This window comes from Urocitellus parryii, chromosome 5, assembly GCF_045843805.1.
Source record: "Urocitellus parryii isolate mUroPar1 chromosome 5, mUroPar1.hap1, whole genome shotgun sequence".
NCBI classification, from domain to species: domain Eukaryota; kingdom Metazoa; phylum Chordata; class Mammalia; order Rodentia; family Sciuridae; genus Urocitellus; species Urocitellus parryii.
This window is the reverse complement of record NC_135535.1, coordinates 71107799-71130738: the sequence shown is the minus strand read 5'-3', so window position 1 is coordinate 71130738 and position 22940 is coordinate 71107799. Positions and strand designations below refer to the sequence as shown.

Sequence of the window (22940 nt, the reverse complement as noted above, 5' to 3'; positions counted from 1 at the left end):
ATTTCTTTTCTCACCATGTATGGTATATATTTTCAACATTAAAACTTCTTCATTTTCTACCGAGATCGAGACAATGGAATTCCAAATGCTCCCATCAGTTCATATGCCATTATGGAGTTAGGACACTTACCCGTTCATTTTGTTAAACCTACTTCTGTATCTGAACATGGGTTTGTCTTAAGTGATTCTTTTGTAGACCCCGGAGTATTTCATTTTCAAATATTTCCTGCTTTTGAAATGACTAAAATATGATCTGTTATAATGTTCTTTCATGAAATTTTAGTCATTCTCATCTGAAAAAAAAGGCTTCCTGGAGTTACATTTTATACTTCTTTTTCTTTATAACAAGAAGCAGACAGCTGAATTATCACAGATAAATTGGCATTAGCTCCCAAGCTGTTCAAATGCAGGGAATGAAGGCACATGTGTTTTAAGGACAATGGCCTAAGATCCCACACCTGCTATAATAAAAATTGCTGAAGAAATCTGTGCTTACACTACCGTCTGTGCTGCTGAATAAAAATAGCCCAAACACAGAAAACCTTAACATCTGAACACTGCAGAAAACCTTTGCTTCCCAGCTTGGAGGCTGTTTTTTCCTTTGAGCATGAGGCGACCTTCCTAAATTGGAGAATGAGCTCATGAATAAGGAAGATGCAGTAGGTTTCTTTTCCTATTCAAAATGAATGAGTCCCATCTATTAAATTCACTGGGTAAATCAATCAATTTGAGTTCAGGTCACATAGTGTGGTTTCTGAGTCCCCACTTAATCTCTGCAGCATGCTACCCTCTCGGACTTCTAAAACAGCTATCATACACATGGCATCAGCATATCCCTTTGGGTGGGCTTTTGCCTGGACCATCTGTTCTAGCTACTAGCTCTTGTCCCAGGCTATCACTGTGCTAATATTGTCTCTGACTATCAGAATGCCTGTCAAAAATATACTGCTTAAGTGCAGAACATTGGTTTAAGGCAAAAAAAAAAAAAAAAAAGAAAAAAAGAAACCAATTGAAGAACACATTAGTTAAAAAAAATTGAGCTGTTAAAAATATTTAATTTAGGGCTATTTTACATGACTTTGTTATTATATACACTGTCCTTTATTGAAGGAAGAAGATTCAGGATTTGTAATGAGCACTGTTTACACAATTTGAATATTTTTTCTTAAAAAGATGAATACAAAAGTATATTAGAAAATTATCTGAAGTGCCTTGGAAGGGAGCCATGCACACAGGACTCCCTGAAACTCCAGTGTCATTAACATTAAAGTAAAGTCCACACTACATTTAGAGAAAAGCAGACACGTGACTTGAAACTCTTGCCCCTTCCCACCCCCCGTATTATTTTCTAAAAGCTGTACAGGAAGAAAAACTACTTAAATTTTTGTCATGAAGATTGCATGTAAATAAGATTTTTCAGAAGGTGGGAACATAGCCACATGACTGGAGGAACCTTATATGGATCATTGGGCTCCATCCCTAATGGGTCTGACCCAGAAGGTCTGGGAAAGGGCAAGGGAATGAGATTTCCCCAGGTGACATTGATAATTTAGAAGTGCTCCTCTTTGATGGAGAACCTGCAGATGACTCCAGAATGTCTCCATGAAATTGGCCATGAAAATAATTATTACTTGGATCTACTGGGAAGGCCTTTAAGGATTCTGGTGTTTAAATTCAAAATAAAGTAGGGGAGGGGAGGGCTTTGCCATCAAGAATTCTCCCATTAACTCTGATTTGTGGTAAATCCAATTTGTTCACATGCCTCCACAGACCCATTGTTAAAATACCTGGGAAAATGGCAACAAGTTTGCAGGCTGAAGAAAGAGCTCTTCCCCTCTCATTGTGCTCTGTTTCTATTACTACGTCTTTTCTGTTAATCAACTGAAGAAGCTGGCAAGGTGCAGAGGTTGCTATGGAAAAGCATCTAATCCTGAAGGGCCTTCTACTTTACCTCACCTTATAAGACAATTGTTTCTGGGGGAAAAGCTTAGATAAAATTTCCAAAATACTGTGCTTTGTCATGTATTTTAAGATTCTCCATAATTAGGTGGAAAAATTTCTTGCAAGATTCCATGTGAACTGCAAATGCTTACTTGTTGACCAGCTGCCCCAACATTTGCTTTGTTTTTAAAGGACACTTCAGTACTTTCCTTGAGAAGCAAATATACTTATTACCCTGGGGTGGTGACTAAGCATGGAACCTTCTATATTCATCATGGAACTCAGACTTTAAAGTATGCTAGAATCACCTGGAGACGTTAAAAAAGAAATCCATCAGTCGTACATACACCCAGGATCTAATGCCCGGGGTATGGGGGCAGGGTTTTGAATTCATCGTTCTCTCAACAACATGTGGTAACGGGGCAGGCAGCCAGAGGAGCACTCTTAGAGAAATTCTGCTGCTGAGAAACATTTTATAGGCAGAATTCATCTAATTCATCTAATCTCAGCTTTTATTCATTTTCATATGCAATTGTTAAAACCAAAATGCAAATTCAGTAGAATAGAAAGGCACATGGCAGAGTCCTTCCTTCCAGGAGCTGGAAAGTTCAGAGCTAAACCAACCGAAATTGTCTCAAAGTGGAGAATGATCAGGGAAAGGTGCTAGTCTGGGTGTTCACAGAAGAAGCAGGGGCCAGGGATAGAAAGGAACCCTGAGGGCTCCTAGATGCCTTCCCCCATTGCTTTATCTCCCTGTGTTCATACTGCACTTGAAGAGCCGGGGCAGAGACAGCCAAGGGTCTTCCAGAGTCAGAGGTGGCCCCACCTTGGCCCCAGCTGCCACATTTCTATGACCAAGACAAGGCATTCAGCACACTCTGAAGCAACTGAGGGTAAAGGTTTGATGTATGTGCTGCAGCTCTGTACTTATTGGTGGTGTGGCCCTCCCTCATCAAGTTCCTTAACTTCTCAGAGGCTCAGTTTCTTATCTCCTAAATGGGAACAGTTGTGAGAATTAATGTACAAGTGCAAGGCCCTTAAAACATTGCCTGCCCTGTAGTAAGCTTTCACTATTTTTTACCTAAAGTTTCTCCTTTCATTCATGCAGAGCTTGTGTTTCCTATTTAATTCGAAACACTGGGTAGCCAGAGAAAGCGTTCTCTTACCATTTATCCACTATTCTGATTGCTCTGCTGTTACCTACTGTCATGAGTCCTCAGGCAGAAGAAAGCTGGAATGGAAAATGCTCTCTCCCGGCACAATGCTCTATGCAGAGGGTTATCTGACACTGATGAGTTCCCATTGACATTTTAAAAGCATTTAGGAATTGAGTATTTTTTAATCCTGATTCCAAGCTAGCTTTATTTATGCATGTCAGAAATAACTTGAATTGTTGCATCTGTTTAGCTCATCTGGATCCCCCTTGACAGATGGTTTGCTGCAGTATGTATGAGCTTTCATTTTATAAGCTGGGCTACAGCTTATAAAAATAAGTCATCTTTATCCAAGGGTGTGTTAAAACATTTTTTCTTGGAATTTTGACTTCAGCTAACAAAGGGATAAGTGATTAGAGATTCATCACACTGGTACTTTTAGCCCAAGTCCATTGTTCTTCTTTTAAAGAAAAAATGCTAAAAGCGACTGCATAATTATCCCCTCTGCCCTCTTCCCTTTTACCTAAAAGGTGAGTGCAGAGATGGATTTAAAAAATGTGATGCACTAAACCTCTGGAGGCGAGAGAGGAATGGCCTCTCAATTCAGCCTCAGAAACTCCTCTGAGTCCTATTAATGCCAATCCCGGTGGAAACTCTGCCATCTGTCATCCCAGCTAGACAAAGGAAGTGTCCCATCGGTGGCCATCATCTGAGTAAATTAGGAGGGGGTTGAGGGAAAGGCCAGAAGGAAGGCCTGTGCAGCCACGAGAAGAGTTCTCACTGTTGGCACAATGATGCCCCCGGGAACCCTTTCGGCAAAAATGGAAAATGTAGAAGTAAACAAGCTTCCACAGCGTCTGTGTTCCACTTCAGTTTCCTGAGTGGTGTGAGGGCACAGGTGCTCAACAGCAGCGAGGATGTGCAAACTAATGAATAAAAGCCCTTCATTTTATTTCCATAGGTGTGTGATTTCTAGCAAATGAGTTCCCAGAGATTGTTTTCTTAAAGAGTTCTCCTATGTCAATCAGCTGAGGGGTAGTGCCGGGGAGGGGCAAGATTCTAGTCCAGCCAGCAGAAGATTCTGACAAGATCAGCAAGGGACTTGTTATAGGGAAATATGATACATCCTGTCCACAAGGACGGTCCCCAAAGATCACGAATTTTCCAGAGTACATGAAGACCTCTTGCTCGTCTCTCAATGGGGAATTTTTCCAAATCTCTCCTGAAGCTATTTTCATTTTCAATGCATTTGTACAGTTCTAGAAGTTAACTATGTTTACTTTTATAGGAAGCAACAATTCCTTTTATTCATACAAAACTTGTCTTCAGGGTTCTGGTTGCTTTGCCCCATAGCCTGTGAGTCCTTGCTGGACCCGAGTTCGTCTGCCCAACTCAAGCTGAGCATCCTGTCTTCATTCATGCATTTTTGCAATAAAACTCACATCCCCTTCAGGAATGTCTTCACAGCCAGAGAAAAGGACTTAGAATACAGAATAAATCATAATTTTAGAGATATGAATATTTTGCTTTTCCCAATTTTCCAGATTATATCCAATTTAGACATATCTGGACGTCACCACATGATTGCAACACATACATTTGATTCAAAACACTAAGATTTCATTTCTTTGTATTTTTCTGGGCACATTGTCTCAGAATATATATGTTGGTTAACGGACATTTTCTGAGTTAATGTGTATCAAAAACCAGGCTAGGATCCAGAGAACAGAGAAATGAGCATGACACCATTCCCATGACACATTTTCAAGAAAGTCATAGGCTAATGGCCATCTAATTCAGTACACCCGCATGGCCTCTTCTTTTTATTTTTATTATCACAAAGTGATCTACCAAGTACTACCTGTACTTGTCATATTGAATTACTTCTGAAAGGAATAGTCTCCCACTTAGGAAGTTAGTAATGACAAGAGAGGCACTTTAAGAAGCTTTATCAATTTGCTTTTAAGTCTTAAGAAGGTACTTTACTAACTCAATTATTATTAATTCATAAATTAGTAAGTAAATACCTTCGGTTTACTAAATGGTCTCTTCATGACCTAAGTCCTTAAGTGGTTTCTAGTGATCCCCCAATTATTTAGGGAGAGACCTGAAGAGGTGATAACTAAGTGAGCCCTGTTTTCACTGCTCTGTCTAAAATAAGAGGACATTGAACAAGGCCAAGAAGATTGATAGAAAACTATTTTATTTATCCAAAACTTGTCTTCTTCAAGGCCATGGTTTCCCACTGTCCCATGATGGATGCTGAAGAGCTTTGTGGACCATGGCTCTAGTGCACCTGCCCTGGGTGTCTGGCTGAGTAGTATCAAATCCCAGTTGAACAGGTGCCCACAGAACAGCTCAATTATAGTGCTGACTGGCAAATGTGCTGAGTAAAGGATTAAAAACTGGAGTTACCAGGCTTGGTGGTACCTGTGACTCAGAAGACTGAGGCAAGAGGTTCCAAGTTCAAAGCCAGCCTCAGCAACTTAGCAAGTCCTCGTCTCAAAAAAAAAAAAAAAAAATTAAAAGGGCTGGAACATAGCTCAGTGGAAAAGGTCTCTTGGGTTCAATCTCAGTAAGAGACACACACACACAATCATAGTTGCATGTTTGAATCATGACTGGTTTATCACATGGTAGAAATATCAGCACTTTATTGCCTTTCCCCTTAACTTATAAAAATAACACTTTCCCCCAAATTGTTGTCTTTTGCTGTGTTAAGTGAGGGTGATATTTAATGAAGAATCCTTTTAAAATTAAGTGTCCCAGAATTCTATAAAATCCCACAAAGTAAAAAGATAAAATTTCCATTATAATATCATTTCTGACAATCAGTAAGATTCATTAAAAGCACAAAATACAAGAAAGTGGTAATCCCACCAACACCATGCAGTGATTTCTCATTAAAGGAGACAGTGAAATATTTCAACAAGGAGATTAATAGGAATAACGTATGGATTCTTAGCCTACCTCCTTGCTGATTTACATCATGCTGTGCAGCTGAAACAACGGGGGAAATGCAAAGCTCTCGTGTGATTAATGCGGAAACACTGAACCTCTCGTCACTGTTGATCATATATACACAACAGCACACTTGGGGAAATGGCTACAGAAGAAGTACTTTCTATTCTCTCCATTTTGTGTCTATATCCTTTCCATATGGGTCATTTCAGGGACTCAAATTTATTTTTTATGGTAAACCGTGTTTCTCAGAATATACAGGTTTGTTTTTTTTTTAAGGGAAACCTTTCTCCATATGAAAACTGTGTATTCCATCTGTTTTGCTCTAATGGTGAGATTTTTCTGGCCCATCATAAAACATTAAGGTTTAGGCAATGTTTATTTCACAGACTCATCAAAGAGACTTTTCAGGCTAGGAAGAAACCTGAAGGATTATACAGCTCAACTCCTTCACTTTATAGACAAGAGCATAGAGATTGTGATGCCCTGCCTGACTTTGCTTTCTGGTTTACCACATCTCGCAGGGCAAAATAATTTTTTTTTTTAAAGAGGAGAAAGCATTACCAAGGTAACAAAACACTGTGTGAGAAAATGGGAAGATAGATGATGGAGAGAAAGATGAATATCCTTCCTCTGTGCAAATAGATAAATGGACTGGAGGTCACATCAGGAGGTTGGAAACAAACACAAATAAAAAGAAGGACCATTCCTTCTGCCCTTTTAAACAGCTTCAAGTTTCAACTGAGTGGCTATGACAGTGGGGGGTGGAGGATGGGGGGGTGCTGGCCCATCCACAGGAAAATGAAAGGGACTAGAATGTTAATATGCAGCCTGCCTCACTCCCCTCTCCCATCTCTCCCCTCTGCTCTTTCCCACCTCATTTGGCCTCTCAACTCTGGGGAACACTACCCCTTGCTGTTTCGCCTCAAAATCTGTGTATATAAAAGAACTCTTCTCAGGCCCAATGCTAGTGCAAGTTGTACACAACCTGACAGTGACTAAGGATTTTTCAGAAGTTAAATGTGCTGATTTAAAGAAGTCTATTTACATGTATTTACAAAGTGGGCCTCTTGGATTTCTGGTCCCAGGTGACTTACCTATAGATGTCAACACTCAGAATGTCATGCTAGTTTATCCAAACTGAAAACTTTGATCACCTTTAAGATATATCTTTGTTACAAGCTGTATACACCTGTCTTTCACTCTATTCTATCACCAAGATGTTACATTATCTGGACTGAGGAAGCAAAAGAAAGAAATTGGAGAAATAACACCACCCTATATTTTTTTGGCAAACTTAATATTTCAGATATAACCTCTTATTTTATTCTCACAAAAAGATCCTTTGAATAGTTACACTGGTATTAGTTCTTCATTTCATAGAATAAAAAAATTGGACTCTACCTGGAGTTAATAAATAGAAGGATTTGGGGGGAGGAAGGCAAAAATCATAGAACTGGAAGCCATCTCATTTAGTGTCCTCAATTTGAAAATAGAATAACTGTGGTGAAGCAAGTCTGAACAGGTTACCTGGGGTCAAAGTTTGCTGTTGAGATGGGACCTACATCTGCTGATTTCCTCACTGCATGCCCTCTCACAGTTTGGTAAGGATGTATGGGAGCCTGGGGATGATATCCATTAATTGAAGTTAGGCTTCACAGTATTAATTTGCTTCTCCTCTACTCCATCTAAATATTCAGACTTCAGGGCATGTGAGAAATAACATAAATTGATTATTTCATGTGGAAATGAAGGGCCAGACTATATCTAACTAGTAGAATATCCAGCAGTATCCAACTGGTAGAAAAATAATTAGAGACTATAGAGAAAAGTTCCTCTGTGTTTTTTTTTTTTTCTTAGTTTGGCCAGTGCCCATCACTTCCACTTTGCTTCAGCAATTTTATTGGTCTTTTATGTTTTCTATGACCATGAACACATGGAGCATCTTCTACCCATCAGGAAAGTACCCTTTGCCAATCTCCATGAGTGTTCTTGAGTCCTCTGATTTTGGGTTACTGCTATCTCCAGTTTTTTATATCCTGTTAACCCTAGCAACAGGAAACCCATTATGAGGGATTATCCTATTTGTGATTTTATTTTTAAAAGACTTAAAGAGGGAGACATTTGTGGCAGACAGTCATACAAACTCAAGGATCTCTTACCTCTATTATTTAATCTAGTTTTGGTAACACATGCAGTTTATAGCAAGAGAATAGGTCTGAATCTCCTACAGCAGAGAAGAACCCAAAGCCCCTCTTCAACTTTCTGTTTGTTGAGGAAACTACAGATTAGTGCCCCCTTAACACCAGACAAGGTTTGAGACACATAGTTCAGGGGACAGAGTGCTTGCTTGCTGCACAGGAGGCCCTGAGTTCAGTCCCCAGCACCACAAATAAGCAACCTCTGTGCTTCATACCAGGAGAGAAGCTCTGAACATTTTCACTTCATCTGTTTTATCCCTATCCTGCCTTGCTTTTCCTCTTGGCTCTTCTCTTCTACATCACCTTATTTTTTTGAAGGATAATAAAAGCATAAGCTAAAAAAATAATAATTAAAAAAGTTGATTTTTCCAAAGTGTTCTCTGTCCTGTTTTTCCTTCAAGGACCTAATGAATTGGAACTTCCTCCAAAATCCTAAAATTACTCCTCCGATTTTATTCCATGTTCTCAACATCTACAGCATTTGTCTTCTGTATTACTCTTTGGGTATCTATCAAATGTGACCTCTTATTGTTATGTGTTGATGTCTTTGTCCTTTCCCCTAACTCGATGATGAATTCCCTCTGGAAGGCAGAAACATATGCCTTCGCTATCTACCAATGTGTCCTACACAGAGTGATTGTGAGCTCAATAAATATTGTCACCCCTTGTTTATTTGCTTTTTTTTTTCAAACCCAAACTAGAAAATAACTTAGAACAGTGAGAATGTTGTTTGCAGACATGATAAAATATTTATAACATTTGGCACTAAGTTCAAATCACTCCTTAGAACTTCAAAACTAGATCAGGTGCATACTAAGAACCTACCATAAAACAAAACAGGAAAAGAAGTAGTAACTTAAAATGTCCAATGCTATTATCTTCAAATAAAAAGAAAATAATTTGGGCATGGTAGCTGAAACTACAATTGAAATTTCTAGGGCCTTTTACATATATCACCAAATTTGCTACAACAAAATGACAAAGTGGACTTCACTATATCATTACAATATACTTGATGCTATAAATTTGTAATGAAGTAATACAAATATTATAATGGATACTAGTATCCCTTGGAAATTTTTCTACATTCTTTGCATTTGCAGATGTAAAGACACCACTCAGTAAGACATCACTAAATAACATCTTGTTTATAAAAGATTTTAAAGACTGCAAATAAATCGTAGTAGTTACATTCTCTCCAAATTATGTCTTTTAAAGTAGTTCATTAGTTTTGATCATATTTTTGATGAATTCATTCCAACCATTGATAATTTAATGAAATTATTTTTTAAGTCTTGAAACAATTGCACAAGGATTATTGATCTGAATCACATCAACTAATGGCTTAATCAACAGGTTACCTGCAACAGCAATGTGAATTCAATTGATATACTACTGTGCTTGCATTACAAAATGATTTATTTCTTGCCCAAATATAATTATAAAACTGCAAGAGCTGTTCAATCATACATTGGACTTTCTAAGAATTTCATTAGAACTTTGTTTTCAACACTAATTAAAATGTACTAGAAAATAACCTACATGGAACCACATTTGATGTAGCTGTGGTGCCTATAAAACAAGGACTTAATCTTGTTGCTATAAATATCATAAGATATTGGTTTGGGGATCTACAGTTAGGTTTTTCATATGTCTAGAATGAATTTAGTTAGCTTCCTTTGCCAATTCACTTTACGGCAGCATAGCACTGTCAAAAATTTAATTGTTAACAGGTTTAAAATATGAACAATTTATATTAATGCCATTATCTTCATTTTATTATAGAAAACCCTATTGCAATTTTATGGGTCTTTGATTAATGCAGTATTTCTTTTTTAATGCAGGTAAATGGTTTAACTATGGAATTATCTTTCTCGTCTTGATTTTGGATCTTAATATGTGGAAGAACCAAATATTTTATAAACCTCATGAGTATGGGCAGTATATTGGCCCAGGGCAGAAGATATATACAGTGAAAGACTCAGAAAGCTTAAAGGATTTGAACAGAACCAAGCTGTCCTGGGAATGGAGGTCCAATCACACTAACCCTCAGACTAATAAAACGTATGTTGAGGGAGACATGTTCTTGCACAGCAGATTCATAGGGGCTAGCCTTGATGTCAAGTGTCTGGCCTTTGTTCCAAGTTTAATAGCTTTTGTGTGGTTTGGATTCTTCATTTGGTTCTTTGGACGGTTTTTGAAAAATGAGCAAGGCATGGAGAATCAAGACAAAACTTACACTCGCATGAAAAGAAAGTCCCCATCAGAACATAGCAAAGACATGGGAATCACACGAGAAAACACCCAAGTCTCAGTGGAAGACCCACTGAACGACCCTCCTTTGGTTTGCATCAGGTCCGACTTCAACGAGATCATTTACAAGTCCTCCCACCTGACATCGGAAAACTTGAGCTCCCACCTGAATGAATCCACCAGTGCAACAGAAGCTGATCAAGACCCAACAACTTCTAAAAGTACCCCTACGAACTAGATTCACTTATGTGGAGATAGCACAAAAAGTAACCTTGAGTGTAACTTTAAAAAATTAGTCTTTCCTTTTGTAAATGTAAGGTTTACGTAGTGCTAGGTAAAGAAATATGAACAATGCCACAAAGGTGCTCAACATGCTTTTTCTAGGACTCATTGTTTTCTATTTGTATTATGATACATGTGCCTACTATATATTTAACAGTCCTCTAGAGATTGCTTTTCACAACTGCACAAGCTACATACCGACTTTCCAGCCTAGTAGATTAGCCAACTATCCATGTATCTGATGTTCAACCATAGTGGTGCCTTGAGACATTAAACTGTTCTTAACTGTACCAGAAATGAAGTGTGGAACAGTTCTCTAACTTATTTCACCTGGTATTTTTTTTTTTATACAACTCTTTTGATTTACACTTGATGTCTGAGCAGGAAACAGACATTGACAAGATGTGGTTTGGGAAGGATCTCTTGGTTGTCTCTTTGGCAGCAGAGTTGGTGACTTTGACACCTGCACTGCAGAGAAGCATAGTGATCACCTTTTACATTGTATTGGCTGTCTGCCAAATACAAATATAGATGCAAAATTCAGTAAGAGGAGAACTGTAATCCAATGTGGGTCACTACTCATGAAATATGACTTTCTCCAACCAGTAATTACAATTAGGTGATAATACCTAATTATGTTTTCCTAATTAAAGATAAATTGCTACTTGATTAAAAATCCTGCCCTTTACCTTTGGGAACAAAGGTTAAGAGGTACAGTTGGGTGAACTTTCACATTTATTGGCATTTACACAAAGCCCCAGACAACTAAGGAACTGAATTTGTAATCATGTGGAGGCGGCACAGCCCACCATCTACAATATTTGTACATTTTTCTGTAACTGTGGTTCTGGACAGTGAAAATTGAAAAACATGCCAATGCTGAATAAGTGAACTGTTCTACAGATCATGCAGTGGAACCTTATGTGTTGGGAAAAGCTGTACAAGGAGAAAACGTTCAGTGTCTTTGATGTGTGTGCATTTTGGGTTTTTTTTTTTAAGAACCAAACATTGCACATTAATAAATAAGAAGTATTCATCATAATTATGTGATGTGGTCCTTTTTTAATAGGATTGAATGGTATCTTGGCTTAATGAGAGCCCATTTGAATGGGTTTTTAAAGCCCTATGCAAGGCAACTTAAGGAATGGAACACTACTAACTTGCTTTTAATTTTATTCCATAAATTGTGGTTACATGTTTCTTGAGGGGCTGAGGGGAGATCATTTTTAGGACAAAATTATTTTCCTGTCACATACTGACATAGCTGCATTTTGTCTTTATGATTTTTTAAATCTTTCTTGTTTTGATCTTTCTGCTTTTAAGCCTGCACATGCTGAATTTAGCATGCATAATAGAACTATGCATTTATCTGTCACTTGAGAGCCAGCTTTAATAAACATCCTTCTACAATTGTTTACTAAGCAGTTGGAACCATGCCCCTGCTGTTTCTTTTACCTTTAAGCTATGCATGATGTACTTAGAATCATAAATATCTCTGGCACTGAAAATGCAGAGATCAAGTTCACTAGAGTAATTGTTGACCATGCTGTCCAAAGAAATGTGATCCCTGACATGTGGCAATGTTAGCCATTAGACCAAATTCATACAGCCTAGAATATTCAACTTTTAGCCCTGGGACAAGTAAATAATACCATCTGGGACCATATTTTTGTTTATTCCGAAAGTCATTTTCTTGTAGGATGAAAAAGGAAGTTGATTTAGAAAGTAGGCATTTATTACCAGTATGCATTCCTTATGAAAATATGATTTGAGAATTTTTGCATGAGTATTAAGGGAAAAGCTGAACAAGAAGGTCTAATTAGTAGATGTAAAATAGAAAAAATAACAACTGTAGGGCACCATGCTTATGTGTTTCTGGGAACTGGCTAGAGATGATGACTTTATCAACAGCTATGAAAATATGTATCTAAAAGTTCCATAAGTTTGGCACCATTTGGAATAATTTCCAGAGGTAGAATTTTAATGTACTTAAGATTTGAAACTTTTAAGGCTTCAACTATTCCATTACTGATAATGACCTTTTACATCTATTCATGAGTCCCCTTTCTTTTTTTGCCACATCTGTTTAGATATTATATTTACACCAAGTAACAATTATAAAATTAAATAAAATCAAAGTTAAAATTAAATTTTTAATTCATATTTAGTCTCAAATCCTGTGTCATATACCAATAAACTATTATTCTGCCTACCTTTTGAACTATTAACAGCATTTTTTAAAAGCCATGTAACAAACACAGAAGGTAAAGAGTTAAAACAAAAAAGATTAAAAATAACTCTAAGCACTGATTCTAAAAACTTAACACATGTGATATCTTAATTGTAGCAATGCTTAAGGACTACAAACAATTACATTTCTACTGCGCAGTAATTACTATATTTTCTTCCATGCAGTGCAGAATTTTCTCTAATTTGACATAATTTCAGTATCCTGCACTTATAAAGTACTTCATTTGTAGTTTAAATGGAAAATTAAATAAACACTATGAATTTATGCCTGATAATATACACTTAGACATAAATCTCATCACCATATGACCATCTGTATTATATCACCATATTTAGTTACCACATTTTCTCCTTTGTGATGGCTACTTATCAGAATATCTTATCTTTCACACATCTAAGATTTCCAGTGATTCTTACTAGAAATATTAAGGATTGTTTTTTCTTCATTTATCATAAGGGTCCAACAGGTACAAAGTCTCCTTTTATTCTCATAGCCTTAGATTTGACAACATATAGTGTGCAGAAGCACTACTAGTGGGCAGTGCAATGGGGAGAAGTTCAACACAGACACTCAGATGCAAAGGTAGAAGTCAGTATGCCGTATATCACCACTGGGCTCCATGAGCAATTCTGTTATATTACTTGGCTGCCCTTTGGGTCAGCGATGTGACCCAATATGAAGCATGAAAAAGATAATGCTAATAAATCACTTTTAGCTATGCCCATGACTGATAGTCCGTAATGCCAACTGGGTTATCTGACAGTCAGCCAAGACCTCAGGACCCCACCATTGCTTATCGTGTATCTGTCCTCAGTCAGAACTAATCCCAATTTTAAATTCCAACTTGTGGTAATGCAACTGCACCCTGGATATGGTGCTTACAGTGATTTTTCTCTCTGAGACTGTGACTTCGCTCACTACTTTATGTGGCCCAATTTCCTCTAGTTTTGTCCCTCAGAACCTAAGGCTGTCTGTCCTATTAGCCAGCCACACATATATGAAAGCAAGAGCAACAGCATTAGTTCTGCAGCAGATAATCCAGCATTTTTCTCATTTTTCCCTATACTTCTATTTTGACTTTAATACATTTTTGTGTGCAAAGGGTTATGATTCATGGGAACCAATATGGATAAGAGAATCAAGCTCATAAATACTTGTCTTACTACCTTTAGGCTAGACTAGCACTTTATTATCATTTGAACAACTAGAGAAGTTTAGATGGAGTGCTTATAACTCACCAGTCACTCTATAACTAGAAAGAGTTAAAAGAGGTGGATATGTATGATAGAGGTTAGGCAGAGAGTAGAGGACAAGTCAAGGTGGCTGCAATGAAACATTAGGAATAAAAATGGCAATGTATTGTGAACAAGCTTTGAAACTGTAGAGAGGGGATCAAGGGCTTTGCAAAAGGAATATACGGTTCAGATGAGTCCAAAACTCCTGTGGGTTAGATGGAGAACTCAAAAAGATATGATCAGCTGAGGAGATTACAGAAATACCTGGCTGGTCAGCCCGATGTTCCCTTAAACTTGCTAGCATTAAACTCATTCTGTCCACCCCAGTTAGCATGGCGAGACCTGGGAGAGGATTGAAGCAGCACCTGTGGAGCAAACCCCAAAGGTAGAGGAAGAAACTGGGCAACATAAGAGACAGACAAAACCAACACTCACTTCAGGAAGACTGGGACATTCCTGATGGAAGAACAAAGGGGCCAAGTCTGCTTGTAAGCAATCATCACCATTTAAAACTGACATCTTCCTAACAAAAGTATTATTCAGGAGCTTTGTGGTGGTAGAGATTCTGAAAAATGTTAGTGGAAATTAAAATCGGAAAGTGATTATTACTAACTTAGTATGTAGAAAATATTCCTGATGATATTTTAATTTAGGGTGAATTATCAATGATTTTCCTTCTGTGAATATAAAATATGGCTACTATATCTCATAGGTTTATTTCCTACCTCCATCCTCCAGAGTGATTTTTCACAGGGTCTTACATTGCTTAACAACAAATAATTATTCTACTGGGCTTCATGGGGACTTCCCCATGTACCTGTGATCTCAGCAGCTCAGGAAGCTGAGGCAGAAGGATTGCAAGTTTGAAACCAACCAAGGCAATATAGTGAGACCCTGTCTCAAAATGAGGAATAAAAGTAGGGAAATGGGGATGTAACTCAGTAATAAACACCCCAGGGTTGATGCAATCCCCAGTACTGAAAAAAAAATCTTACCTATGTAACTGAGGATTCTATAATATAAAATGCAGAATTATAGTAACCAAACCAGTTCATAGGTGCTCCTGCATTAATGTATTTATTACTCTATCCAGATCTTTGCTCAATCCTCAAATTAGTAATACCATTTTGAATATTTTCCAAGTTGTTCACATAACTTACCTACTTAATCTTCATGTTAACCCTTGGAGGTAAGTTTGATTAATTTCACTTTACAGATATTCCACCTGAGCACAGAGAGGTTTATTGACTTGTCCCAAGATTATAAAGCTGGACAAATGCAAAGCTAAGATTTGAACTCAGGTTTGTTTGGCCTTATTAACCTTCTAATTTTCCATTACAATCATTCACAAATATCCATCAAAGCCAGAATATTTCAAACAAGATCTTTACTGAATCACAGAGGGAATAGTTGTAAAAATACAAGTTACTTGATTTCTAGCAATTCTTATCACTCAAGATCCTAAGTTACATATTTTTAAATAAATTTGTACAGCTGCCTGGATGCAATTTGCAAGTTAAATCATATGATTGAAAAAGATAAAGTTGAATTAAATGGCAAGAGCAGTCACTTCATTGCAAAGCATTTTGACTTAAGCTACATTTACAATACTACAACATAGATTGATCCTGAAGCAATTTCTAGCCTTGATCAGTGCGTGTGCCTGTGTGTGTATGTGTGTGCGTGTGTGTGTGTGTGTGTGTGTGTGTGTGTCTGTGTGTCGTCTGTGTGTGGTGTGTGATTACACTTTCTTGGGGAAAGGAAGCAGATAGAACTCTGCATGTTTTGAACACCCCCAACTGCTAAAGGACAAAAGAGGAATAAGTAGTTATGAACATTTATATGAGAAAAAAAATACTAACTAATGGACAGTTCTAGGAGGCATAATTTGAATATAGATTCTGGAATACATACTTTGAAGTGATCATTTCAAAACTTACAATTTTTTTTTCTCAAAACTTACATTTTAAAACATCTTTGGCAAGGTGAGCAAGCTGCATCCTCACAGGACAAGCACTGGCCATCAAGATGTGGGCCTTGAACACTCTTAGTCTATATATTATTATCCCAGAGTGGGAGATCCTCTCCGGGTTTTGCAGAGGACTAAATAAGACTGTGAATGTGGAAATTTTCTGGGCTGCGGTGAGTCATGCCAGTGTGAGGTAAATATCACAAGTGGGCTCCAGTCCCCGCCAGCACCCTGCTTTCAGCAGCACCCACGGAGCATGCCTTCTTCAGCAGTTCTAAGTAGATGTTGCCACTGAACAGAGCTGGGCCATTTGCTCCCAATTTTCTGTCCCTTGGTCATTGTTTTGAACTCGACAAGCTGCAATATAATCCCTTTTCACTTTTAACAGAAGTTCAGATCTCTTAGTTTAACACAAGTGGATATGTTGTCTGAAATAAATGGCCATAATCCCTTGGAGCTGCTGGACCAAACTAATTCTTCAATGTTTCCTGAGGCTCCGGAGGTCTAAATTATTTCCTTCCTTTATGATTGCTTCTTATCACGACTTTCTCATCATGTCAGTAATCCACTACCTTTTATAAATCCCACAGTGAAAGTGCTTGTGCCTTCAGCATTTAGAGAGAGCTGACATCGACACCTGAGCCTCAGCCCTTCAAAGATCGTGTACTGTGTTTGGATGCTGTCCAGGTAGCCGTTTCTGAAACAGGATGTCACCCCAGCCGTGCCCTTTTAGAAAGAACCCACCTTACCATCCAGTGGAATAAAGGTGACACTGTGGGCAAGCCGTGGTGCTTTAGAGAACAATGTTCTAAAAAGAGTTTGGTTTTCCATTCAGGTTTTAGACTTACTTGCCTTGAATACAGTATTTCATCTGTACAGTCCAGCTGACTTCAACCTAATCACACTAGAAAAATATGTACGTTTAAAAATAGTCATTCTTGACACAGAAACAAAATGTTATAAGAAAAGAAAAGGGACAATAGCCACATCGGGAAAGACAACTCTGACAATTGTTATTTCAGATTTGATAACCATGAAATTTCTGGAAAATTGCCTTTGAACAAATTATACTGTTCTTGAATTTGAGGAGCAATATTTAGAGCTTCAGAGACTCAGAGGCCCTATCATTCACATATCCAAATGGCCTCCAGAATGAATAGATTTTGTTAGTTTGGTGTCTCCCACAGTGGGTCCTCTCTCACACTCCCCATCATCGCCACTGATCTCCTCTTTTCCTAGGATAACGACAATTGATCTCAGTGATCTCCCTGACTCACACTTCATCCAGCAACCCATTCTCCACACTTCTGCTAGGACAATCTTTCCAAAATGCAAATATGATCATATCACTTCCTTCTTTGAGTGGCCAAAGTTTCCCATCAGTGGTTTATAATAGAATTATGTATAACTCCAAAAATTCCAGTATCTTAACTCACACACACACACAAAAATTCACTCCTTGCCCAAGCTGAAGTTGTGCATCAGTGTAACCTCTCATTCAATGACTCAAGGACTCAGATGTATTCCAGATGGTTCCTTGGCTCTCTTGGGTTTTAGCGTCATCCATGTACCCAGCTGGCTGATTAGGAAGGAGACAAGGTGAGGAAGATCCTGTAGGAAGTTCCAGGAATAGATATGGAAGAGATTTCCATCACTTTTTTTTTTTTTTTGTACAATCCATCTGGCTCTGAGTTCTGACTCAGTTATGAGGTCTGTCTTCCTGCAAGGGATTCTAGGAAATGCTATTCATCTCTGTGTCCACAAAGAATAGGGAACCAGTCTCAGGAGTTTCTAGTCATGAAGGATTTAAAAAATATACTCAGATGTGTTTTATGCCTGGAAGTTCCAATTCAGTGGGTTTGGGATGGAGTTGAGTTCTTAAGTTATTAAAGTGATTTTCTTACAAATATTATTTTGAATATCATTAATAAAAAAGGGGGTCTAGTCATTCAGGCATGTGGAATACTGACAGCTCTCCTAATGAGCCTCTGTACTACTCAACACTGCTTTTACTCAATGTCTTCTATTGAGATTCCCCCCTTTTCACACTGACTACTGAAATAAACTCATATATCATCACTTTTATTAAGTTTTCCTTCACCTTCCAAAGTAGGATTGAGTGCCCCTTCACTGAATTCCTTTGTGACTTATCTTTTATCTATTGTGGTATCTTGAGCACTTTCTTCTACTATGTGTTTACAGTCTATACCTCCTTTTAGATTATACACCATTTGATCCTGTCTATAATGACTACCTGGGATGGGGCCAGGGTGACACATGATTTTTTATCACAGGTTTTGACTCAATAAAATTTGAATGGATAACTATGTATTGAATGAAGTAATAAACTTAGAAGTGACTTATTTATGTAGATAATATTCTCAAATTCTCTGATCCTCTCTCTGAGAATTCTTGTAAGGGTGCATGCAGACTCTGCCAATCAAATCCTTTAGGTTTGGTTGGGAGGCAGGGTCCTTTCTTACATTTGATATGGGGAAGGAGGTAAGGGTAAGAATATTTTTTAAAATCCAATTCAAAGAGAGTATCACAGTGAATCCAGAAAACATGCACACAAAGTAAGGCAGGCTCAAGGTAGGTACTAAGAGCCCAATCAGGGAAAAAGCATGATATATGGTTTTATAAAGAGCTGCTAACCAGAGAGGGCAGCTGGGAGTCCGCTGGCTTCGTTTCTGAGGCAGGAGTGCTATATCTTCATCTACTTTCACCTATTTCTACTGATGTGTGAGTTGACTGTGATCGGTCGATTAGGCAGTTACATGATGGCTGACTGTGTGTCCTGAGACACCTTCTATGAGTACAGTTCCATCGTTCTTAGTGACACTACAGGGAAAGCTGGACGGAGAGATGAATAGCAGTTTTTCAGCTTTTACATGTTGTTCTCTGAAAGCCAAAAGTAAAAAATAAATACCAGTCAGAAGTTCTAAAACCCAAATGAACTGATTATAGCTGTACTCTTATAACTTGTATCTCAAAATTCCTTACAAGCCTATTTACATGTTGAAGACATCAATTATTCCTCCCATTTGAAATATGTGGTTCTTGTAATCAATTGCTTTGAGTCAATGTTTAGAATTATTCATGAAAGAGTTATATTTTAATGGTATTTGATGAGAACCAGCAGCAGCATCCATTAATTTGATTAGATTTGTAGGGGCTGGAAGAAAAAGCTGGCACTCAGCCCAAAGTGAATCAATAGTGCGGGGTCCAAGTGTGAGCACGCAGCCAGCCCTGCCAGCCTGGATCCTGCAGAGTGCTGACTGTGGGAGGGTGACAAGCCAGGCAAGGCCGGTCTCATGTCCTCTCTTTCAGCCCTTTGGCATTTTATCATCAGTCCCCTCTTAACTCAAGGTAGTGAGTGTGAAGATATGCTCCTCTTGTGCCCCTCCCCCAACCCCACTTATTGTTGTCCCTTCAGGAGAACAGACAGAGTTGAGATGATCTATTTTTTTTTTTGAAACCTAAGTGCTTAAATATGTGTCATAGCTCAAACCTGAAAACAGGAAAATAAATCTGACATCGAGGAAAACAGCAACCAGGGCCAAGGGCCCAATTTTCCTGCAGAGTGCTTCTATTTGAGAAGGTCAGGGAGTAGATGTCAAGAGGGCAGAGTCAGCGTTATATCCAAGGGACCCAACAAGGGAGGAGGTGTGGTGACAGACACTACTGAAGCTCTGTCACCTTCAGCACTGCCAAGGTGCTATCATGGTTCCAGAGAAATCATTTTAAACAGAAAGCAACCCTGAAGGAGGCCAAAGGAGGGGCACAGGGACAACCCACAACTGGAAGATGGGTCACTTTGTACTTGGTGATAGACCGATTACCAGTGGCCAATCAGACGGTATTGGGTTCAAGGCAGTGTACAGGTAGAACAGGACAATAGACAAGGGGCCAGGCTGGACTAGTCCTCCCCGCGAGTCACACCATATGGGGGCACCTCAGTGCCCCCAAACAAGAATAACTGACTTGTAAGAATAGACCTCATTGATGAGGATCAGGATCCTGGGACACTGCTGGACTTCAGTAAGAGTTAGTGCTGAACGCAATTGAATCCACAAATGTAAGGACATTCTTGTACACAAGCACAGAAACACACACACACACACACACACACACACACACACTCTCACTCACACAAGAACTGAAATAACACCAGAATTACCAAGGCAGAAAGGATCATATTTACTTTTACAATAGACGACATAAAAAACAAAGGAAGATACAAGGAATGAGCAATTCATCTATCAACATTCTGTCCCCCTAACAAAATACCTGAGATAAATGTCATATAAAACAAAGTTTCCATTCCTAATTTTTTTTTTTGAGGAATCTCCAAACTTCTTTCCAGAGTGGTTGCACTAATTTGCAGCCCCACCAACAACGTATGAGTAAGCCTTTTCCCCACTGTTGGGAGAGGCAGATGAATTGTGGGTTTGTCTAAGCCATCTCTAAGCAGAGGTGTGCCTCTTGGAAAACTCTCGGTGTGGTATGACCCATCTGAGGCTGCTCTGTTCCCTTGGCAATGACCTGCTCAAAGAGAATTCTGTAATACCGCAGAATTTATTAGTTCAGACAGCCCTAGGTTCAAATGCAACTCCCCAGAGGTGGAATGAGATATCAGTGCTACAGCTATCTTTGAGGAGCCTGCTGCCTGGAGGAGGAAGAATTACTGTGCAAGTGACAAGTCCCTAGTCAGGCCAACTTCCCCACAGCCTCTCACCTCTTGTTTACCATGAAGAACCCTTCCCCACAATAAATTCCTTTGGTGTGTTTCACTATAAATAAAGTATTTGTGGGCTTTTTCCCTTTGTTAGGATCAGACCCACCAGGTCTTTTCTACTGGTCAAGCCTCAGCTTTCAATATATATTCCTTGTATCCTTTGTTTGTTCGTATGTATGTATTCTGTGGTGCTAGGGATTGAACCTTATGCATGTGAGGCAAGCACTCTACCAACTGAGCTATATCCCCAGTCCCCTGTTTTTATTTTTTATTCTAATTTGTTATATATGAGAGCAGAATGCATTACAATTCATGTTACACATATAGAGCACTATTTTTCCTATCTCTGGTTGTATATAAGTATATTCACACCATTTGTTTCTTCCTACATGTACTTAAGGTAATGATATCCATCTCATTCCACCATCTTTTTTTACCCTCATACCTCCTCCCTTTCCCTCCTACCCCTTTGTCCTATCTAGAGTTTGTCTAACACTCTCATGCCCCCCCTCCGCCCAACACCATTGTGAATCAGCCTCCTTATTTCAGAGAAAACATTTGTCATGTGGTTTTTTGGGATTGGCTGACTTCACTTAGCATTATCTTCTCCAGATTCATCCATTTACCTGAAAATGACCTATTCCATTGTGTGTATATATGCCACATTTTCTTTATCCATTCATCCACTGAAGGGCATCTAGATTGATTCCACAGTTTAGCTGTTGTGAATTGTGCTGCTATAATCATTGATGTGGCTGTATCCCTGTAGTATGCTGTTTTTAAGTCCTTTGGGTATAGACTGAGGAGTAGGATAGCTGGGTCAAATGGTGGTTCCATTCCTACCTTTCCAAGGAATCTCCAAACTGCTTTCCATATTGGCTGCACCAATTTGCAGTCCCACTAGCAATGTAAAAGTGTATCTTTTCCCCCACATCCTCACCAATACTTATTGTTGTTTTTGTTCTTAATAACTACCATCCTGACTGGAGTAAGATGAAATCTTAGAGTAGTTTTGATTTGCATTTCTCTAATTGCTAGAGATGTTGAACATTTTTTCATATAGTTGTTGATTGATCGCATATAATCTTTGGAGAATCTTATGTTCATTTCCTTGGCCCATTTATTGATTGGGCTATTTGTTTTTTTTGTTTTTTGGTTTTTGGGGTTTTTTTGTATTTAGCTTTTTGAGTTCTTCAGATACTGTAGAGATTAGTGCTCTATCTGATGTGTGAGTGGTAAAAATTTGCTCCCAAGATGTAGGCTCTCTATTCACCTCACTGATTGTTTCTTTTGCTGAAAAGAAGCTTTTTAGTTTGAACTTGCCCCATTAATTGATTCTTGATTTTAATTCTTGTGCTATAGGAGTCTTATTAAGGAAATTGAGGCCTAATCTGACATAATGGAGATGTGGGCCTACTTTTTCTTCTAATAGGCGCAGTGTCTCTGGTTTAATTCCTAGGCCTTTGATCCACTTTGAGTTGAGTTTTGTGCACGGTGAGAGATAGAGCTTTAATTTCATTTCGTTTGTTTGGGTTTTTTTGGTGTTTTTTGTTTTGTTTTGTTTTGTTTGTTTGTTTGTTTGGTGTTAAGCTTTTTTTAGCCCTTTTTATAACCTGGAAATAACACCTTATCTGATGTGTGGGTGGCAAAGAATCACCATTTGACCCAGTTATCCCACTCCTCAGTATATATCCAAAGGAGTTAAAGTAAGCAGACTACACTTATAAAGCCACATCAATGTTTATAACAGCAAATTCACAATAGCTAAGTCATAGATCCAACCAATATGCCTATCAACAGAAGAATGTGTAAAGAAATTGTGGTATATACACAAAGTGGAATACTACTCAGCCATAAAGAAGAATGACTTTATGACCATCATCAGTAAATTGTTGGACCTGGAGACTAACATGCTAAGTGAAATAGCAAATTCCCCAAAGCCAAAGGTCAAATGT

At 38.4% G+C, this 22940-nt stretch overlaps 1 protein-coding gene across 3 annotated transcripts in view; it reads left to right on the top strand.

Annotated features, from left to right (window-relative positions):
- Positions 1-11760, top strand: part of Tmem117 (transmembrane protein 117) — a 442366-nt gene extending 430606 nt beyond the window's left edge. For all 3 annotated transcript variants that reach the window (XM_077798672.1, XM_026401424.2, XM_026401425.2), the window contains exon 8: positions 10102-11760. In XM_077798672.1, the coding sequence (XP_077654798.1) occupies positions 10102-10748 (647 nt within the window). In that variant the 3' untranslated portion in view covers positions 10749-11760. The remainder of the gene's footprint in view (positions 1-10101) is intronic.
- The last annotated feature ends 11180 nt before the right edge of the window (positions 11761-22940 follow it).